The sequence below is a fragment of the Pinus tabuliformis genome, chromosome 2_2 (genome assembly GCF_031772625.1).
Source record: "Pinus tabuliformis cultivar Carrire ecotype Pingquan chromosome 2_2, CPIR1, whole genome shotgun sequence".
In the NCBI taxonomy this organism is placed as follows: domain Eukaryota; kingdom Viridiplantae; phylum Streptophyta; class Pinopsida; order Pinales; family Pinaceae; genus Pinus; species Pinus tabuliformis.
This window is the reverse complement of record NC_142300.1, coordinates 72801046-72821816: the sequence shown is the minus strand read 5'-3', so window position 1 is coordinate 72821816 and position 20771 is coordinate 72801046. Positions and strand designations below refer to the sequence as shown.

General features: G+C 38.8%; 1 protein-coding gene across 1 annotated transcript in view; it reads right to left on the bottom strand.

Annotated features, from left to right (window-relative positions):
* The window catches only part of ELM1 (fission ELM1-like protein (DUF1022)), a 159415-nt gene that overhangs the window by 90674 nt on the left and 47970 nt on the right, over positions 1–20771 (bottom strand). The window contains exon 3 of the mRNA XM_089404303.1: positions 12520–12616. Within this exon, the coding sequence (XP_089260429.1) occupies positions 12520–12616 (97 nt within the window). The remainder of the gene's footprint in view (positions 1–12519; positions 12617–20771) is intronic.

Below are 20771 nucleotides of genomic sequence, written 5' to 3'. Positions count from 1 at the left end.
GTACAATGTAGCTAACGCTTCCCACATCTGTCGGGCCATATTTTTGCCAGCTATGTGAGATACCATGTGATATCGAACCCCATTGAGAATCAACCTCTTAACTTTCACCATCTCCTTCTTGTATTTCTTAAGCGTATCTACATCTGCGGGTACAGCTACCACACTATCGATATAAGTTTTGAGATCATGTTCATCTAGAAGGCAGGAAATTCTAGCCTTCCAGATCACATAGTTAGAGGCTCCCTCCAACTAATCTTGATCTCTCAACCCAGTTGATGCCATCTCTCTAAAAAAAAATGTCGAACTCCTCTTCTCCTCTGCACAGCTACTGCCCAGCTATTCGCACTCCCTTCTGGAGTGAGAAATCTTGCACACAACCACTGCTACTCTACTAGGAAAATTAGAACTTCTTGGCTAGAAGTCCTTTGAGGAAAGAATTCCCTCAGTGTGTGCTCTTCCTTCCTTCTGACACTATTTTGCCAGCAACTGCTGCAAAATGACTGCGTCCCAACTGAAGATCTGCTCTGTGTGGGAACTTCTGCACTACTCCCTCTGCCTCTGCAAATCTTCGATCCAAAAAATTTACTCTCTATCGACTCACTCAGAGAAGTAATTTTCCACGAAAATTAGCCCTCTTGGCCAATGGATTACACAGTCTCTCTAGGGTTTCAAAATGATGCCTACGCAGTGTTTTCGAACTCCCTCTTCCACCTGCAATTGAGCTCCTCTGCTTCACATGCACTCCGATACCATGTGAAAAATCAGTCACCCAATTCCCTACTACAGCAATTGATTAAACTTCTCCTACATGTTAATTTGTAAATCAAGTTATTTACAGTGTTACACAGTAAAGATCGAAATAAAATCTACTACAACCTTCACAACATAAAATATTGCGAAAACAAAATACAGCATAGGAAAGAAATAAACACACACACAAGTAAATTATTTTTTTTTGGACAAATGTCCCCGGAAAAACCCAATGTGGGAAAACCGGTGCAGCAACTGAGGGTTTTAAATTTTTAATTATTATATAGTAGTTTTGGAGTACAAATCTTTATATGCCCAAACTGGAAATCTGATACAGAGAATAAACTGGCAAAGAGGTGATTAGAAATATTCCCACACTATCACTGGCAATCCAACATTGATCCAGGCTCTAGATGGCTAGCTCCACGTTGCTTCTACGCAGTCACTGCATTGTCACTGTGTCATAGCTTCTAGGAGCTACGTCACCCTTCCAACTAATCGATTTGCTCACTGGAACTTGACTCTCTGGCCCTCCAGTCTCACATCCCGGCTTCCGGCACTAGATCTCGACTGCTCCCAACAAAATTGCGAACTCCCTCTGAAGCACTGCACTGCCTCTCTGAACCTCTCGATGCCTTCTCTGCCTTGCACTCACCAGAACTGGAAAAATCCCCTTCGGTCTACTATCCCTGCCCCTCACTACAAGAAGATCACTCGATCTCTCTCCGGCAACTCAACGCTGCTACTCTTGAGAAATTCGATCTCTAGATCTCACTATCTCAGTGTGTTCTCCAAGTGCCCATCAAGCTCCTTCTTATAATCTCTCATTGGAGCACTAACAACCAAGATTAAAACATAATCAAAGGCTAAGATTAACTGGGAGTTGATCCTCGTCTTTATCTAGAAGATTCGCACTAGATTTAATTAATACCCTTTAATTAATCACATTTCCTAAGTTTAGACTTAGGAATACATTAAAATTGATTAATTATTTAAATTAAACCATCTCTAGGTGGAATTTTCCCAAATGACTTCTGGGTTTTGGAGAATCCATGTATTCTAGCCTCTCCACAAAGTTTCATGGCTAGAACACATCAGATTCTACAAAAATAAACAATCCCCCTACAAGTCACACATGTCAAGCTCCAAGGTCAATATGTCCAACAAGCAAGCCTTCAAAGCATGAATGCTCCTCAAGTTGGTACATCACTCCACCTCTACAAGCCTCCATAGCTTCAATGCTCCTCCTAGGTCATGTGCTCCTTGAAGTCCACCCCACCTATTGATCACTCCCTCAACCCAAGCATCCTTAAGTCAAGCATAAGCCTTCATGCAAGAAACTAGGTGAGCTCATGCCATTTAGGGTTCAACGCCCTCCTTCAAGATGCCCAACACTCCTCCAAAACAAGTTGTCGTCCCAAGAAACCATCCAACCTTCATGTGGGCATCATGAAAAAGTCACCAAGCTCTACATGTCTCCAATGCTACAAGGAAGAAAGCCACATAAGTGTTGAAATTTGGGCAACTATGGGACGAATTTCCTCATAGCCCATCTCACCCAAAAAGAAAAATTCAAATTGTACAAAGGAAATTATTATTAATATGTGGGCATGCAATTATTAAAGAGGAATATATTTAAATATTACTTTGAGCAAAAAAAAATTGAATTAATGATTCCCTCCAAACAAACAAGTTGGTTTCCGTTTGACCCCTTTTGTCTCCTCCATCGAACTATATAAATAAGTGGCAATGGAGCTCATCAATCATCATCCTTTGTGCGGAATCACTTTGTCCAAAATGGCTGCAAACCTGAAGGTGATTAATCCGTACAAAGGAGGTGGAGTGAAGTTTCTTTATGTTTTATACAGGCCGAAGGAGGAAGATTAAGTATGGTGCTCGTTCCACAGCTTGCATTCTGCTCACATAACTTTTATGGCTTGCATTCTATAATGTTCGCATATTTTTTCTCTGTGGTTTTGTATGACAAGCAATTCGCATTTTATAGCTTGCTCTTTGTTCCGTGGCTTGCATTATAAATCTATGGATTACATTATCGTCTGAGACTCGTATTGTTCTGAATGGATTGTGGTTAGTATCTACAGTGGCTCTATTACTCTGTAATGACTCGTCTATTCATCGTAGCATTGCTATACTCTGGTATCATGTGACTCTTTGGCTAACATTACACATCGGCTCATATTATGCTTCGCATCTCTTTTAAAATTTATACTATACACTATGGCTCATCTCTCGTATATTACACACAGTGACTTGTACCTCTCGCATATAATATGTTAAGGTTCGTAAATGATCTTTGAACTACATTCTGAAGCTCATATTACAGTGATCGTATGCTTAGCTTATATTACAGTGATTGTACGTCATTTTATATGGCTCATATATACATTACAGTAATCGTCTATCATTCGTTGAGGCTCGCATTGTAATGGTGGTTCAATGTCATAATTGTATGGCTCGCAATAATCAATTTATAGTTCTTATCTATGTCATGTTGACTATTCCTATGCCTCACTTTTCTTTCTTATGACTCGCACTTATCTTTGTATGATAAGGGACTCTCTATGACAATAATAAGGGTCTAGGTCTATAGCAATGATTTATAATTGTAACACGTTGGACAAAGATATCATTATCAATATTATATCATGACACTGACCTATGCAATGACCTATGTGAGATGGTGACCTATGTGAGACAGTGACTGTTATGAAACCAGCTCACAAAAAGATAGAAAAGAGAGATCCACACCTTAGAATTTAGCCTCTTCGAGGGGGCAACCTCCTTTACATTACATAAATGAACAATTCTTGGATGATACAAATGACAAAACCTCCTTTCTATATATAGGAGTCTAAGGAGTCACAATATAATCCAGCCGACCTAACAATAATAATATAAAGCCACAAAAATAACAATAGAGGGATTCTATGGGGCACAGAAATAACAATATGGGGGTAATAGGGGCACAACAATATAAATAAGGGGTATAACTACAATAGTAATGGGGTAATCACTAGTATTATAGGGACCCAACATGCCCCTCTCCTTCAAAAAAGTGTTGTCCTCAACGCTTGAGCAGTTCTGGATACTTCTGCATAAAATTCTCATCCTCCCATGTGGAATCTTCAGCAGATAAGTTCTTCCACTTGATAAGATACTCTGAAATTGATCGATTTCGTAGCTGTCGAGTTCTTGTTTCTGTGACTGCTTCCGGTTCCAATATAATTTTTCCTTCCTCGTCAAGTTCTGGCAATATTGTTTGAACTGGGAGCTTGTCGCCTATAACCTTCTTTAAACATGAAACATGGAAAACTGGGTGCAATCGAGAAGCTGCAAGAAGCTCCAATTTGTATGCCATAGTACCAATCTTTTCCAACACCTTGTACGGACCATAATACTTTGGTGATAATTTATTATCCTTCTTAGCTTGCTTTAGGGACATTTGCTTATATGGTTGTAGCCGTAGGAATACCCAATCACCTACATCAAAACTTCTTTCACTGCGATGTTGATCTGCCTGTTGTTTCATTCTATTTTGTGCCAACACGAGGTTATCCTTTAAGAGTTGGAGAACTTGTTGTTGATGTTCGATGTGATGTTCCACTGCCTGAACCTTAGAATTTTCTCTTAAATATGATGTGATTGATGGTGGTTGGTACCCATAAAGTGCCATAAATGGGGTCATTTTTGTTGCTGTATGGAAGGAAGTGTTATACCACCATTCAGCCAGAGGCAACCATTTGACCCATTGTGTCTGTTTATCAGATACAAAGCAACGAAGATATCCTTCCAAACATTTGTTTACTATCTCAGTTTGCCCATCAGATTGAGGATGATAAGATGAGCTATGAGCTAACTGAGTACCAAGACAAGAAAATAATTCTGTCCAAAAATTTCCAGTGAAAATGGGATCTCTGTCACTTACAATAATCTTTGGGTTTCCATGTAGCTTTTGAACTGTTTCCATAAATGCAGTAGAAACTGTACTGGCTTTAAATGGATGTGATAATGCACAAAAGTGTGCATACTTGGTAAGTCTATCAACTACCACCATGATGACACTCTTTCCCTCAGACTTGGGTAAACCTGTGATAAAATCCATTGAAACCTCCTCCCAACGTTGGCTTGGAATAGATAAAGGTTGTAATAGACCCGGTGTCTTAATTGTTTCAACTTTATTTTGTTGGCAAACCAAACATTCCGCCACAAACTTTTGAATATCTGATTTAAGGCCATCCCAAAAAAATTCCTTCTTAACCCTGTGGTAAGTTTTTAAAAATCTTGAGTGCCCTCCTAAGGGAGAAGTGTGCAATTCCATAAGAATCTTTTGTTTTAGCTGGGAATTCTTACAGAGGTATAAGCGATCTTTGTACCATAACGAATCATTTTGCCAGCTAAATGTATCAAAAGTACTGGAATCTTGTTGTAGCTTTCGAATAAGTGCCCACACTTCTTCGTCATTCTTCCATTCCTCCTTTGCTTCGTTTATCCAATCTGGTTGGATAATAGAAATGGCACACAACAATGCTTCCATATCCTCATCCTTTCTTGAGAGTGCATCTGCCACCACATTTTGCTTCCCTTTTTTGTAGATGATTTCAAAGTCATAACCCAACATCTTTGTGACCCACTTTTGTTGCTCTTCAGAGGATAATCTTTGTTCTAAAAAGTATTTAAGGCTATCATGATCCGTTTTTACCTTGAAGTGTCTTCCCATTAGGTAGGGTCGCCATTTCTTAAGTGCATGGAGTATTGCCAACATTTCCTTCTCATAAATAGCTTTGCTTAAAAACTTTCCCTTGATTGGACGACTTTCAAAAGCAATGGGTCTTTCATCTTGCATTAGAACAGCACAAATTCCATTTCTTGAAGCATCACATTCCACAATAAAGGTTTTTGTGAAGTCCGGTGTAGCTAAGACCGGTGCTTGGCACATTGCCTCTTTAAGATGTTTAAAGGCCTTTGTTGCTTCCGGAGTCCATAAAAATGAATCTTTCTTCAATAATGTTGTTAGAGGTGCTGCTATTCTCCCATAATTCTTAACGAACTTGCGATAATACCCTGTCAACCCAAGAAATCCTCGCAGATGCTTTATGGATGTGGGGATTTTCCATTCTTTAATGGCTTTAATTTTGCTAGGGTCTACCTTAACTCCTTCATGAGATACAATATGACCCAAATATTCCACCTCCTGGACTCCAAAGAAACATTTGGATCTTTTTGCATATAATTGTTTCTCCTCCAATAGTTGTAGCACCTTGTCAACATGTGCAACATGATCCTTCCAAGACTTGTTGTAGATTAGTATATCATCAAAAAATACCAACACAAATTTTCTAAGGAATGGTTTGAAAATTGAATTCATCAAACCTTGAAATGTTGAAGGTGCATTGGTAAGGCCAAAAGGCATGACCAAAAATTCATAATGACCCTCATGAGTTCTAAATGCCGTTTTCGGAATGTCTTCAATCTTCATTCTGATTTGATGATATCCCGAACGAAAATCCAACTTGGTGAAGTAAATTGATCCATGCAATTCATCCAGTAATTCATCAATGACAGGAATGGGGAACTTATCTTTAATAGTGAGCTTGTTGAGCTCCCTATAATCTGGACACATGCGCCATGATCCATCCTTCTTGTGCACCAATACTACTGGCGCTGAGAAAGAACTTTGACTCGGTTGAATTATACCAGCCTCTAGCATTTCTGCAACCATACGTTCAATTTCACTTTTTTGGACATATGGATATCTGTACGGCCTGATGTTTGGAGGAACACTTCCTGGAATCAGATGAATAGCATGATCATGATCACGCATAGGTGGGAGACCTTTGGGAGTCTCAAATACCTTGGAATGATTGTCCAAGACTTTTTGGAGATCTGGAGAAATAGATGATTCCAATGTGGAAACATCTAGCGAACATAATTGTGCAATTACACCTCTTTGCTCCTTTTTTAGAAGCTTTGTCATGCCATTAGAGCTGATTATCTTTCCTGGTTTCCCTGCAATACCCCTTAATTCAACTTCCTCTCCTTCCACCGAAAATTTCATGAAAAGTTCTTGAAAATTAAAAGCTATTGTACCCAAGGATTGTAGCCATTGGACTCCTAGTACAACATCAGCACCTCCCATTGGAATGGAAAGCATTGGGCTAGTCAATACATATTCTCCCATGGATAGCTTGATATTATGGCACTTTCCAGAACAATTTATTGTTCCTCCATTTGCAATCATCACTTGACACTCTGGTGCTGGATATAGGAAGCAATTCAATTCTTTTGCTATCCTACAATGAATAAAATTGTGGGTGCTTCCTGAATCAATCAACACTATTACCTTTTTCTTCTTGATTTGTCCTTCTATCTTGATGGTTTGAGGAGTGGTAATTCCCGCCAATGCATTACAAGATATGGTCGGATTTATTTGTTCTTCATCTAGGCTTTGTTCCTGGAATATATCCTCTTCTTTTGACCTTTCTTGCTCCTTTTCTTCTTCCTCTTCACAATCTATGTAGAATAATTTCTTCTCAGCACACTTATGACCTTTTGTGTATTTGCTATCACAATTGTAACAAAGCCCTTTTGCTCTTTTTTCTTCCAATTGTTGTGGTGTCAACCTTGTAGGTTGTGGAAGACTATGGGCAACAACACTTCCGTCTTTATAGTTGTGAGTGGTATGCTTCCTAGTTGCCATAATTTTGCTTTCCATTTTTCTTGCTAACCTGAATGCCTTCTCTAATGAATCAGGTTCCCAAAGGCGCACATCATGTTGGATATTATCCTTTAAAGACCCTATGAACACATCAATCCTATGCTCCTCTGGAATATCTTTTACCCTTATGTTCAATTTTTGGAACTCCTCAATGTGATCCATTATTGAACCCTTTTGTTTGAGACTTATCAATTGGCTAAAAAAAGTGTTGCTTTTTGTATCCTCATAATGTGCTATCAATTCTTCCGTAAAAATTGCCCAAGTGATAAATTGTTTACGAGAACAAAGCCATTGATACCATACAAACTGATTTGGTTCCAAATATAAAGTTGTCATACGTACCTTTTGTGTGTTTTGCACATTATTGAGATCGAAGAATTGCTCCATCTGTAATATCCATGTGGCGGGATCCTTGCCATCAAACTTCCTCATACCGATTTTTGGAACATGGTGAGTCTTCGATCCAACATTAGAGTCCATGGAATCATGATTAACATTTCTTTTGTTCTCATCATGAGTTTCCTTTAGTACTCTTTCACCCTTAGTGACCATTTCTTGTAGCAACTTATTCATATTTATCTTCAATTCTTCCATCTTATCATCCATGCCATCAATTTTAGCGTCCATGCCCTTCACCTTAGCTTCCATGCCATCCATCTTAGCTTCTACGCCTTTCTTTAAACAGTCCATCTTAGCTTCTACACCTTTCTTTAAACCATCCATCTTAGATTCTGTTCCTTTTTGTGCAAGGGACAGTTGTTGCACTTGGTCTTGTAATTTTGATATATCATGTTGCATTTCTTCCTCTTCTTCATGAGTCATGCTAGAGCTTTCAGGTTCCTTACTAGGTGTTTGCATTTTCTTTCCTCGGGGCATCAGTTACCGATAATAATGCTCTACTATGCCCTTTGAATTCCTTCAACCAAGCTTACACACAAAAAAATAAAAATAAAAACTACACACCTTTTTTCACTTTATAGAAGCCTGATATTGAATCTGATGTATCTCTGTAATTTTGGATCATCCAGTTCTGAAATTGCTACCTGTAGTAGCCTTCTGCGTCCTCTTTCCAATGCCATAAGTCTGAGCCAAATTGGATTCTCCAACGAAGAGTTATGTGAAATCTCCCACAGTGACTTGCTTTTAGACTGGTTCAGTAGAGCGAACTTGTACGACGTGCCACGAGTCACTGTTTCAACCTTTGAATCTGAAACACACACACAAGAAACTACAGTCCGTCCTCTTTCTGTACCTTTTTACGAAATTTCAATCCGATCCTCAGAGAGAAAGTTATGACGATTCTCCCCAGGTCACCTGTTTTGAGTGTAATTCAGGAGTCTGCAAAAAGACCAACTTCCTCAGATCATATCTCCGAAAATATCACGCAAAAAGCTCTGAAATTCGGACCCAAGCTTCAACGCCAATTCTTCTCAAATGGGTTTTTTTTTGCGACTTCTGAAACGTCACAGAAAAAAAGTTATAGCGAAAATGCCACGATGACCTGTTTGGAGCAGCGAAACCCTAGAATCCAAAGCTCTGATACCAAATGTTATGAAACCAGCTCACAAAAAGATAGAAAAGAGAGATCCACGCCTTAGAATTTAGCCTCTTCGAGGGGGCAACCTCCTTTACATTACATAAATGAACAATTCTTGGATGATACAAATGACAAAACCTCCTTTCTATATATAGGAGTCTAAGGAGTCACAATATAATCCAGCCGACCTAACAATAATAATATAAAGCCACAAAAATAACAATAGAGGGATTCTATGGGGCACAGAAATAACAATATGGGGGTAATAGGGGCACAACAATATAAATAAGGGGTATAACTACAATAGTAATGGGGTAATCACTAGTATTATAGGGACCCAACAGTGACCTATGTAAGACAACGACCTATGTGAAATAATGACTTTAATACATGTCAATGGCCTATGTAAGACAATGACCTATGTGAAACAGTGACTTTAATACATGATAGTGACCTATGTAAGACAGTGACCTATGTGAGACAACAATCTATGTGAAACAGTGATTTTCATACAGGATTATGACCTATGCAGTGACCTATGTAAGACAGTGACCTATGAAGTGACCCAGTGATGACAATGCTCCTATCACAGTGATGGATGTGCCTCTATGATAGTGCTCCTTGACAGTGAAGACTCTTGATGATACTTATTGCAGTAATAGGGATGATGCTACTTGAGGCAGTGATATGATAGCAGCTCCCTTGGACTTGTTTCGTTCAGTTCACAAACGAAGTTGTGAACTAACTTGGGTTGGCTCTAGGGTGGCCTGATATGATTGTTGTATCTCATTCTCATTGTACTTTGTATCTCAGCTGAACTATTGATGAATATCTAATAGAAGAAGTATTTGGATGGGTTTCCCCTTTGTCGCGTTTTGCCTTGATCTCTGACCAAACTCCTAGTATCTCTATTGTGTATGTTTTTCTTCTATTGTTCGTTGTTGTTCCGTTGCATTATTGATGTTATTGTTTTCTCTATATAATTGCTAACAATGATATGATGTTAAGGGGTGAATGTAATGTAAAATGTTGAAAAAGTTTAGAAATGCAATTATCTATAGCAAAGAAGAATCTAGCCCTAAAAATTAACAATAAGCACCAAGATGAGGTCTAGCAATCAATGAATAAGGCCACTTGTCCATCATGGCACATCAAAGGGTCATTTATATGACATGCACCTCACATCACATGACGCACCCCCAAGCATGGTATAAACACTTTGAAAGTAATCCCAAAAGCTGACAACTTGTAAGATCTATTATTCTTATGGATAAGATGGATGTATTATGATCATCTATAAGACCTAGTAAGCCACCGAGATCAAGTATACAACAATAGGTATTGCCAATACAATCCACTTAGGGATTGATGCATGAAGTTTGCAATGAAGTATGGAACATTGGTACAAAAAAATGGTTAAAGAGGATTTCCTCATATATCCAAGAAGATAAAGAGGCAAAATTGATTGGAAAAATTTAATGTGCAAATAGGTGATGTCTCTCTCTTATTATCACTCCACAGTTTATTGTAGCTATTCTCTCTAGGAAAAATGATAAAGATATCTTTATCACCATACATTTCAGTTACCTAGAAAAATGAAAAGTTATACAATTGCATGGAATACATGGTTGGTTTTGAGGGACAGTTTACTCTAGCACAAGGGCATCATAAGAAGCTTAAGATCTATAGATTATTTGTCTGCCTCTATTAACCAAGAAGAAAATTATCTAAGTAAATATGGTATGATTACCAAAATATAAGACATAATAGGGTATCCTATCATGAGTATGAATGTATATAATAGATTAATTGTACTTGTAGTCTTATCCCTTAGATGTGAGTACAACGTAAGTGCATCAAACTGATGTTTAGTGTGGAAGTGTTTACAAGACCATGATCAATTTTAGAATATTCTATGACAAATTAAATTCTAGCATACTAGCTTAACTTCTACAGTAAGACCAACCTAGTGGGCTAATCATAGAAAATAGGCCATGTAATTTGTGCTATACCGAATTCCAATACTGGAGACCAACCAGATGGTGCTATCCCAAACCAAAGAATATTCTATGACAAATAGAATTCTAGCATACTAATTTAACTTCTACAGTAAGACCAACCAAGTGGGCTAATCATAGAAAATAGAGCGTGTAATTTGTTTGTGCTATACCGAATTCCAATACTGGAGACCAACCAGATGGAGATATCCCAAACCAACAAATAGATAATTTACAAGTTCTGGGATGCTTATTTTTACTACCATGTATGGTCCCAAACTTCTTATTGCCATAATATGAGTTACAGAGACAAAAGCCTTATTAAGTGAAAAAAGGAGTAGATAGAAATCAGGCACTGCAACATTCTCCTAGTATAGTGGCCAGTGGGAGGACCTGTGATGCGATTTGAATCACCTCTTTAATACATAATAGGTGTAATTATCAACTTATCACCATGAAACATAGCACAGTTTCTACGTTGTACTAGAAATTAGAATCGATTTTATTTTATCTTGTATATAGTCAAGAGACATATGCTGATATTACTCTTTGAATCCCAAGAGGCGTCGGTTTTCTCAATATGACAAATGAAATGAAAGAGGAAAAAATCTACAAAGTACATGAATGATTTGTTGTGAACAATAAAATAAAGCAAGCAATACTGATTGAAAGTGATTGAAAATTGCACGAACTAGATGAAGTCTTGATATTGCTTTCTTGGTCAAGACTCTACATTTTCCATCTTTTGTATCTCCCTAATTCCTTTTCCCTTCAACTTTGGGTTTAAAGTTAAGTGATTATTATAGAATGTTTCTTTGGACTTTTCCCTTGCAATATTTCCTTGAGTTTGGACTTTAGTCCCACTTGATTGAAGAACATGGAACCTTAAAGATGTACGCCATATATGTCATTTCAGTTTCAAATTTAAACTGCTTCCCTGCTTCAAATTTAAACTGGATTTTTCCCTGCTCCAAAAGTGTTCATCAACTTGCAACTTGCAACTTGCAAATCATTTTCTGTTTCCTGTGTGTTATTTTAATTCTTAGCTATAACAATATAATCTTTCACTATTAGGAAGAGATGAACAAGATACAACTCCATCAGAAGCTTAGTATGTTCCATTATGCATATCTTGAACCATACAATTCATGTGAGAATTGGAAGCATTAACTCAAGAAGGGTCTCACATAATTTAGCCAAGGTAGCAATAATTAACAGCCTAAACAATACAAAGCACTCAAAACTGCACTATAATGTGAAGCTTCATGAAATGAACATGAAATTTCATGACAGTAGAAAATATAAGATAAACAAGCCAGCCAGCCAGATATTAAGATCTCAGTGAAAATGAGTTTGACTTTTTCTATTACTATCTTGCAAGATTGCCTTGGAACCGATAAACTCATATATCAGAATCACTTAAGCATCCACAAGCAGGCAATGGAGATCAAAGAAACAAGAAGAAGCTTATCAAAGGAATGATTTCTCTTTCTCTGTACCTGTATTACAAATGTATTTTGGGGAGCAAGTCTTTTTATTGCACTCGCAATTGAAACTGTGTCCCGACCAGATGCAACCACCAGCAATGGTCCCTCTCTGTTTGAAGCAAAACTTACACATCTGAGGTTACCCATGGTATTGTGACAATTATAAGAACTAAAATACAAACATGACCATAATATAGAAGATAAGTAATAATATCAATAATATGTGCATGTTATGAATCATAGCAGCAATCTACTCCAAAGTGGACAACCAACAATAGCAAGAATATGTGCATGTGATGATAGCAATCTACCCCAAAATAAAAATAAAAGACTTGCAAATGCATATATCCAAGATAGGGAGCATCCAAATGAAGAATAAATGACGAGATAACTGAGCGCTTTATCTGAAAGTACTTCATGCCAAGAACCAATGTTATAAAGTTATTACCAATATAGTCTCCCTTATGGAAAGAGATAATTTGAATGGTGAGATAACTGTTGATGAACTTCTCAATGCCCTTAACTCGATGAAAAATGGAAAATATCATGGTCTTGACTCTTGATGGCATGCCTTGTGAATTTTTTAAAAGAATCTGCGAGATTATGGGTGAAGAATTATATCAAATAGCTGAGGCTTTCTCCCTAGAGAAACTGTCAGAGTCGGTGGCATCTCATAGTGCTACTTAGTGTCTCTTATAAAATCGTAGCCAAAGCAATGGCTATGTGGGCTCAACATATTGTTGTCTCATCGTTAAACATGAGCAGAGTGGCTTTGTTAAGAGAACCTTTATTTTAGACAAGATGATTTTCGTTTGGGACGCTATGAAATGAAAGTTGAAACAGGGAGACTCAACAAAGATCCATATTCCTCAAAGTTGATTATGATTAAGAATGTGATAGGATTGATTGGAGTTTCATAACTGAAATGTTGCATTGCCTTGCTTTTGGTGCTGACTGTGTGGATATGGTTAATACTCACTGTTTGCATGCTTCAGCTTTTGTTTCGGTAAATGGCTCTTTTATGATAGGATCAATCTTCACTGACTCATCAGGCAAGGTTGTACATTGGCTTGTTACCTATATGTTTTAGCATTTGACACCTTAGCTTATGTTTTTCAAGAAATCAATATAGGGGCAGATTGGGAGTATTTCTCTTCTAAGAAGTTATGAGACGGTTAATAATTATTTTGCTAATGAATCCTCGTCAGGACTCATAAGGAATCGATAGACCCTATCAGTAATTGCCTTGATATTTCCTATTCTGCGAGTGCTCAGGTGAGTGACTACAACTTACAAGTCAAAGTTTCTATCCTCAAGGAGTGCTGTGGCTAGTGACTACAAGTAACTTTTGGCTCACTGGACATGAAAATCCTCCTGCTTGGATTCACAGAACCTAGAGTTTCATCCTTCCTAGGGTAATTATAAAATATCTGGGGAATCCTTTTGGTGTTGATCTTTCCTCCGCTAGTATGAGGGACTGGTTTTTACCAAGGCTGCAATGGTAGCTCCAATATTGGTGAGGATCCTTCTACTTGGTTTCATAAAGCCTAGAATTTCATCCTCCCTAGAGTGATTACCAGATATACGGGGATTCCTTTTGGTATTGATCTCTCTTCCGCTGTTATGTGGGATTGGTGTTTACAATGGATGCAATGGAAGCTTCAATATTGGCAATATAAAGATCCACCCTTTGCTAGTAAGTTAAGATTGTTTCCAGAATTTTTCAAGTATCCTATATTTACTATGTTTCTTCTTGTCTCCTTAAACATTCCCAATTTGGAAAATTGGAGAAAATCTTGAGCTCCTTTTTATGGACCAAGTATGGAGGCAAAAGGGGCTGGACAAGGGTCCCTTGGCATGTGTTTATCCTTTCTACAGACAACGGTAGCTTGAGCTTGATAGATTCAAAGCTGTTGGTCTTATATATCTTCTTGAAACTATGGAATTGCATACGAGTTTCAACATTGTTTATTCTTTGGAAAATGCATTGTAAAAGTATTTTGAAAATGGTTTAAGCTTTATCTCATCCTTTCTTGAATCCTGGCAGGAGAGCTATGATCACAATTGCCTGCCAGAGTTACTTGATTATGGATACCATGAAGCAATATATATCTGCTTAATCTAATTTGATTTTCCTCTTAGTGGCACTGAGAAAAGTTTGATTGTGCATTCTTCCTTCTCTTTGATACATTGCTCTCCTTTTGTACCTACCTTTTGTATAACCTAGGCAGCATTTTTCAACAACCACAAAAATAAAATGTACAAAGTACAAGTTGTTATATTCCAACATGATCCCTTGACCCTTTTTTTCTCTCAATTTGGATGCCAAACTTACAGGAGGCAAAGCTATGTAGATCCGGCCATCTACTCGCCAAAGGAACTAACTTTTTGCCAATTGTCAGTGGTCATCTGACCAGCTTGAACAACAAATACTCATGTTGACCAATGCTCATTAAAGTATGGTTTGATCTCAAAGTTCAGATATTGGGCACCATACTTATCCAGATTTACCTCTAGTTTCTAACTTTCTCTTGTGATAGAAATTGTCTCAAATATAGTCATGGCCTTTCTGATTGCTTTATATGAGTTTAATAAGGTTTAATTGCTTTTTCTTGAATTTTCTCACAAATTATGCCTAATTTGACTTAGTTGACCCTTCTTTTTGGAAAGGTATCATAAACTCTCACTATGATCGCAAGCTTCAATAATGAAACATTGCATTAACAAGGATACAAATTTTATCAATCTTCCTGCATGTTTCCAGGAGATATAGATGCGGGAGCAGGGGAAAGCATCTATGAAATGTGTAGAAATACTTCCAAGGTCTAAAGAACCTCATAGGGGCCAATTGTTAACTGAAGTTGGAGAAGGAAGGGCTCTGCTAAATTTCGAAGTGCACTAAATTTAGCAGAACAACCCACATGTGAAGCTAAGGCATAGTTTTAATTTCTCTTAGTGTTGACTTAGGAAAATTTTCTTGGTCAAAAATAGTAAATCGAACTCAGCATGCATGGAGATTTTATCTCAGTTCGACTTCAGTTCAGTGAGGTATTTTGACTTGAGTTCAAGAGGCCAGTTTGCTTGAGTTCAAGATGTCAATTAGACTTGAGTTCAGTGAGGCAGTTCGACTCGGGTTTAAGGAGCCAGTTTGCTTGAGTTGAAGAGCAGTTAGATTCTATATAGAAAAGGGCGCAGACTTGACGAGACACATGATTATGCACTAGCAAGAATTTGTGTGTTTTTGAGTTCAGGAAAATAGTTCCAGGTTAGCGCATGAGGTCAGGGAGAGCCAGAGCGCATAACTTTAGGAGGCTGAGATAGCTTGCGCAAGGAGACAGTTCAGCCTATACAATTGGTACAGCCTGCGCAAGAGAGAGGCCGAATTGGTCTAGGGTGTGCAAGATATTGTGTTGAGGAACAGAGAAGTTGGAAGAGAATTTTCCCTGTGCTTTTTAATTAATTACTGAGATTTTTCTGAGCAGATCAATAAAACACACAAATTAGCAGGTTTTCCCCAGTGGGGGTTTCCTGGGTATTTCTGGCATTTTGTAATTATGTGCTCATGTCTTCATAAAATTATTTTCCGCTGCAATATCGTTAGAATACTCAGTATATTTGATCAGTGAATTTCGCGGTTCAGTTTCTAGTTCTTACATCTCAGAATATTGTTCAAATTAGCTGTTGGGTATTAGAAAACTAACATGGTATCAAAGCTGCGTTATTATTGAAGACCAGAAAGCAAGAATTTTTTCCTCAGGAACAGGTGACAAACACAGCAAATAGAGCGCAGTATTTCCCAAGAGATCAGTGCGCTAGAGTTTTCTCCTAGCAGGGTTTGCGCAGGAGTTTTCTAAGCAGTTCAAACTAGCAGCATGGCATATTTGGGGCTATGATTTGAGGACCGCCTTGATGGGGCCGCAAATTTCTGTTCTTGGAAGAAGACAATTGGTATAGTATTCGAGGAGCATGGAGTTTGGGAATTTGTGGAGAGTCCACCAGCTGCTCCAGCAGATCCTCAGCAGCTGGCCCAGCAAAACAAGAAGGACGCAAAGGCCAGAAGAATAATCCTTGAAGGAGACAAGGATCACATCATACCTCACCTTTTCGGAAAGAAGACAACTCATGTGGACAGTTATCTTAGAGTTGTACCAGGTTATGAGTGAGGCTGGAAAACTGGTACTCCGAGATAAGCTCAGAAATATCAAGATGACTAGATGACTAACTCTGAGTCCGTGATTTCTTACCTAACCTGTTAATTTTCCAGTGTTCTATGCTTAACACAATTACTTATTCCAATTCTTCTTCAAATAGCAATCAATATAATTCAATCTTTCATCAATAGTAAGCAATTGTAGATAGAACAGTAAACCAATGCACAATAGAAGACAGCGAAGAGAGACAGACACAGTATTTGGTCAAAGACCAGTGAAAACCCCCACAAGAAGGAAAACCCTTTCAAAATTTCTTCATCTATTAGATTGTCATCAAATGTTTAGCAGAGAGATACAATGTTCCAATTCAACAACAATGAGTCAAAGTCAAACCCTTGACTATCCCAAAAATCAACCAACCAATATCCAATGAGAGACGAGGCCAAAAGTCAAATCTCGTCAACAAGTCAATTCTACAATTTTGGTCGAAGTCTACAACAGTAACAGCAGCCCTAACCAGTCAATGGTCAATAGTCAACAACCCTCCAAATTAGCTAGGTCAATAGTCAAAAATATGTGGCCTTCTTTGCTGGTCAAATTCTAGTCAAAATAGTGAATAAAAGCTCGGTCAAATGAAAGAGGATCTATGGCCAAACTTCAAAAAATTTGCAGTCAACTTCAGTCAAAGTCTATGGTCAACCTTGGTCAAACTACCCAAAAAACTTCGGCCTCTTGATCAATCAATTCGGCCTTCCAAAACAGAGATTTTCCCAAGCCAAACAAAGTCAAACCAAGCTCCAAGTTCAAAAAGTCAACGCTGGTCAAAGTCCCAAAACAAAGATAAATTTCAGCCAACAGAAAATACTCTCTCTCCTTCGCACGTGTGAAAAGAACCTGCAATTTCAGAAGTAGTCGAACCAATCCAAGAGAAGATGTGATGTGTTGATGATGCTCCAAAGTGATGTGACATGACTCATGAGGTCTATTTATATGTGTCTCAAAGGGTCGAATTAGCTTGCCCAAGTTGACTTGTACTTTTGTACACGTTGGTTTCACCTTAAAAATAATATTTTTCCTTGACCAAATTAAATTCTTACAAGGGCTAGGAGGGGCTTCTCTAGAAGAGGAAGGCTCTCCTATGGAGGGAATTCATCCGTGAGTTGCCAAATTAACACTCCCTCTCAGCTAGGGAGAAATTTCTGACTGCATCATGAATCTCATCTCAAAAGACCTATCATCATCATCATTGTATCATATCATATATCATCTCTACTCATCTGCTGAACACTCTCAAATCTAAAGAAGAAGAAGAATCATAGGGGAGCTCAAGCTACCACCCAACATCTAAAGACAATAGGCTAGATACAACTTACCGGGCAAGGATCATTCTAATAAAAGAATGTGCACTTTATTAATTAATTAATAAATGAACTTTTGAAAAAACATAGGATAATTTTAATGACGATTTCCATAAGTAGACACCCTCATGGAAATACATGTTTGAGCTACAAACACCAACACTCCCTCTTAGCTTGGAAGGTATTCTCCACCACTCCAAGCTTGTCTCGAAACCAGCCAAGGGCTTGCTGAAAATCTTTGCCAACTACTCTGTATAAATATATTGGAGCTTGACTGCTCCTTTTAGCACCCTATCTTTGATGAAGTGGTATTTGATCTCAATTTGCTTTGACCTATAATGGAACATTGGATTCTGCGAGAGTTTGATACAACTTTGGTTATCACAGTGAATCATTGTCAGCTCAAGCTTTTGACCGAACAATCCTATGAGTAGCTTGCAAAGACAAATGGTTTCACAACTAGCTAGACTGGTCGCCATGTACTCTGCCTCAAGCTATACTCAATGCTATTGAGGTCTACTTCCTACTGAGCTAGGAAATCATTGTTGACCCCAAACTAAAGCAGCAACCAGAGGTGCTCTTTCGATCTGTATCACTGCCTGTCCAGTCTGAATGTAAGTACCCCTGTAACCTCACACCATCTCCACCAAGGTATGGCAACCCATATCTTACTATGCCCTGCAAATATCTGAGCATGTGCTTTATTGCAACCCAGTGAACCTCCCTCTGTTCCACCATAAATTGGCTCACAGTGTTAACAGTAAAGTTGATGTTTGCTGAGCGTTGACTAGATACATCAATGAGCCAATGAGCTGCCTATATTGTCTAGAGTCTGCCAACTCTAAAACTAAAGAATCAATCTTCTTTGGGTTGGTCATTATTGGAGTGGCCATCATTCTGTTATTAACCATCCTAAATCTCTTCAAGATCTCTAGAGTGTACTTCCTCTGTCCGAGGAAGATCTCGCCCGATTGTTGCCAAACCTCAAGTCCCAGAAAGTAATGCATCAACCTGATCTCCTTCATCACAAATTCTGACTTGCAACCTGCAATTAGTCTCTTTGTACCTGCCAGAATGAGATCGTCCACCTATAACACCAAAATGAGGGCTCAGATCCAACCAACAAGAAGTATAGGTTAGGATCTGCCTCACTCTTGGTGAAGCCTATGCCCTGCAGATAGTTGTCAATCTTGGCATACCAAGCCCTGGGTGCCTGTTTGAGTCCATACAAGGCTTTCTTAAGCCTACATACATGCGTCTCTCTGTCATGGACCTCAAACCCCTATGGTTACTCGATGTAGACTTCTTCCTCAATGATGTCATTGAGGAAGGCGGTCTTCACATCCATCTAATGGATGCTCCATCCCATCTTAGAAGCTATTGAAAGAACTGCTCGAATAGAGGAGTATTTGGCTACAGGAGCAAAAGTCTCCTCGTAGTCTACTCCCTTTTTGTAAGAGAACCCACAAGCCACAAATTTGGCCTTGTATTTCTCCACACTGACATCTATAGTATGCTTTACCCTATAAAGCCACTCGAAAGTCACAATTGACTTCCCCTTTGGTCTCAACACAATCTCCCAAACATCATTCTTCGTGATGGAGTTGCGCTCCTCCACCATGGCATCTCTCCACACCTGTTAACTGGTTGATTTCTCAAAGCTGGAAGGCTCTAAATCTATGATGCTAGTCATCGAGGTCATGTATGTTAGAAACTTCCACAAAGATCTACTCTCCCTGAAGGTTGTCCTGGGAAGCTTGACATGCTCCTAAGCATCCCACAAGATCTGCTCCACCCACCTAGGCCTCCTAACGGATATCAAAGGAGTTGATTGCTCCTCCTGCGTTGAAGGTTGTGTATCTCTGCTATTGGAAGTCTCTGCTCTCGGCTCCTCCCTTGGTTCCTCCTCCTAAGGCCCCTCTACAATTGTTGGTAGGTCCTGAGATTTTCTAAATGCCAAGTTCTCCTCGAACTTGACTTCTCGACTCAGCATTGTCTTTCATTGATCTGTCAGGAAGACTATAAGCCTTTGAATCCTCGTTTTATCCCACCAAGATGCCCCTCACTTGAGGGTTGCAACTTTGTCCTCTTTTCCACAAGTATGTGGATATAGACTGGACAACCAAATATCTTGAGATGTCCTATCTCATGCTTCTTGCTTGTGAATTCTTCCTCTAGTGTCTTATCCTCCAGACTCTAGAGTGGGCTCCTATTCTACAAATACACAGTTGTGTTGCATGCCTCGACCCACAGAACATCGACAAACTCTTATCATGGATCATGGCCTTTACCACACTAATGATAGACCAAATCTTCCTCTCTACAACCCCATTTTGCTACGAGTGGTAGGCCACTTTCTTCTCCCTCTTGATCCTTGCCTCGTTGTAGAAATCTGTGAACTCATTAGAGGTATGTTCACCCTGTTGTCTGCCCTTAGCACCTTGACCTTTCTTCCTGTCATACTCTCCACCTAAGCTTTGAAAGCTTTGAAATTACTGAAGACCTCGCCCTTGGTCTTCATGAAGTAGATCCAAGTCTTCCTGAAGAAGTCATCAATGAAGATCACATAGTAAGATGCGCCCTTTACTAAAGATACATCAGATCCAAAATTACTTTGGATCGAGTGTCATTGCTAGGGAAGGATGCCTTGACATTCTTTCCAAGTGCACACCCTTTGCACACCCCCTGTCGGTTTAGACTGATGTATGGAAGCCCAGTGACCATTCGTCTAAATAATGGTAGAGTTTTGTGATGG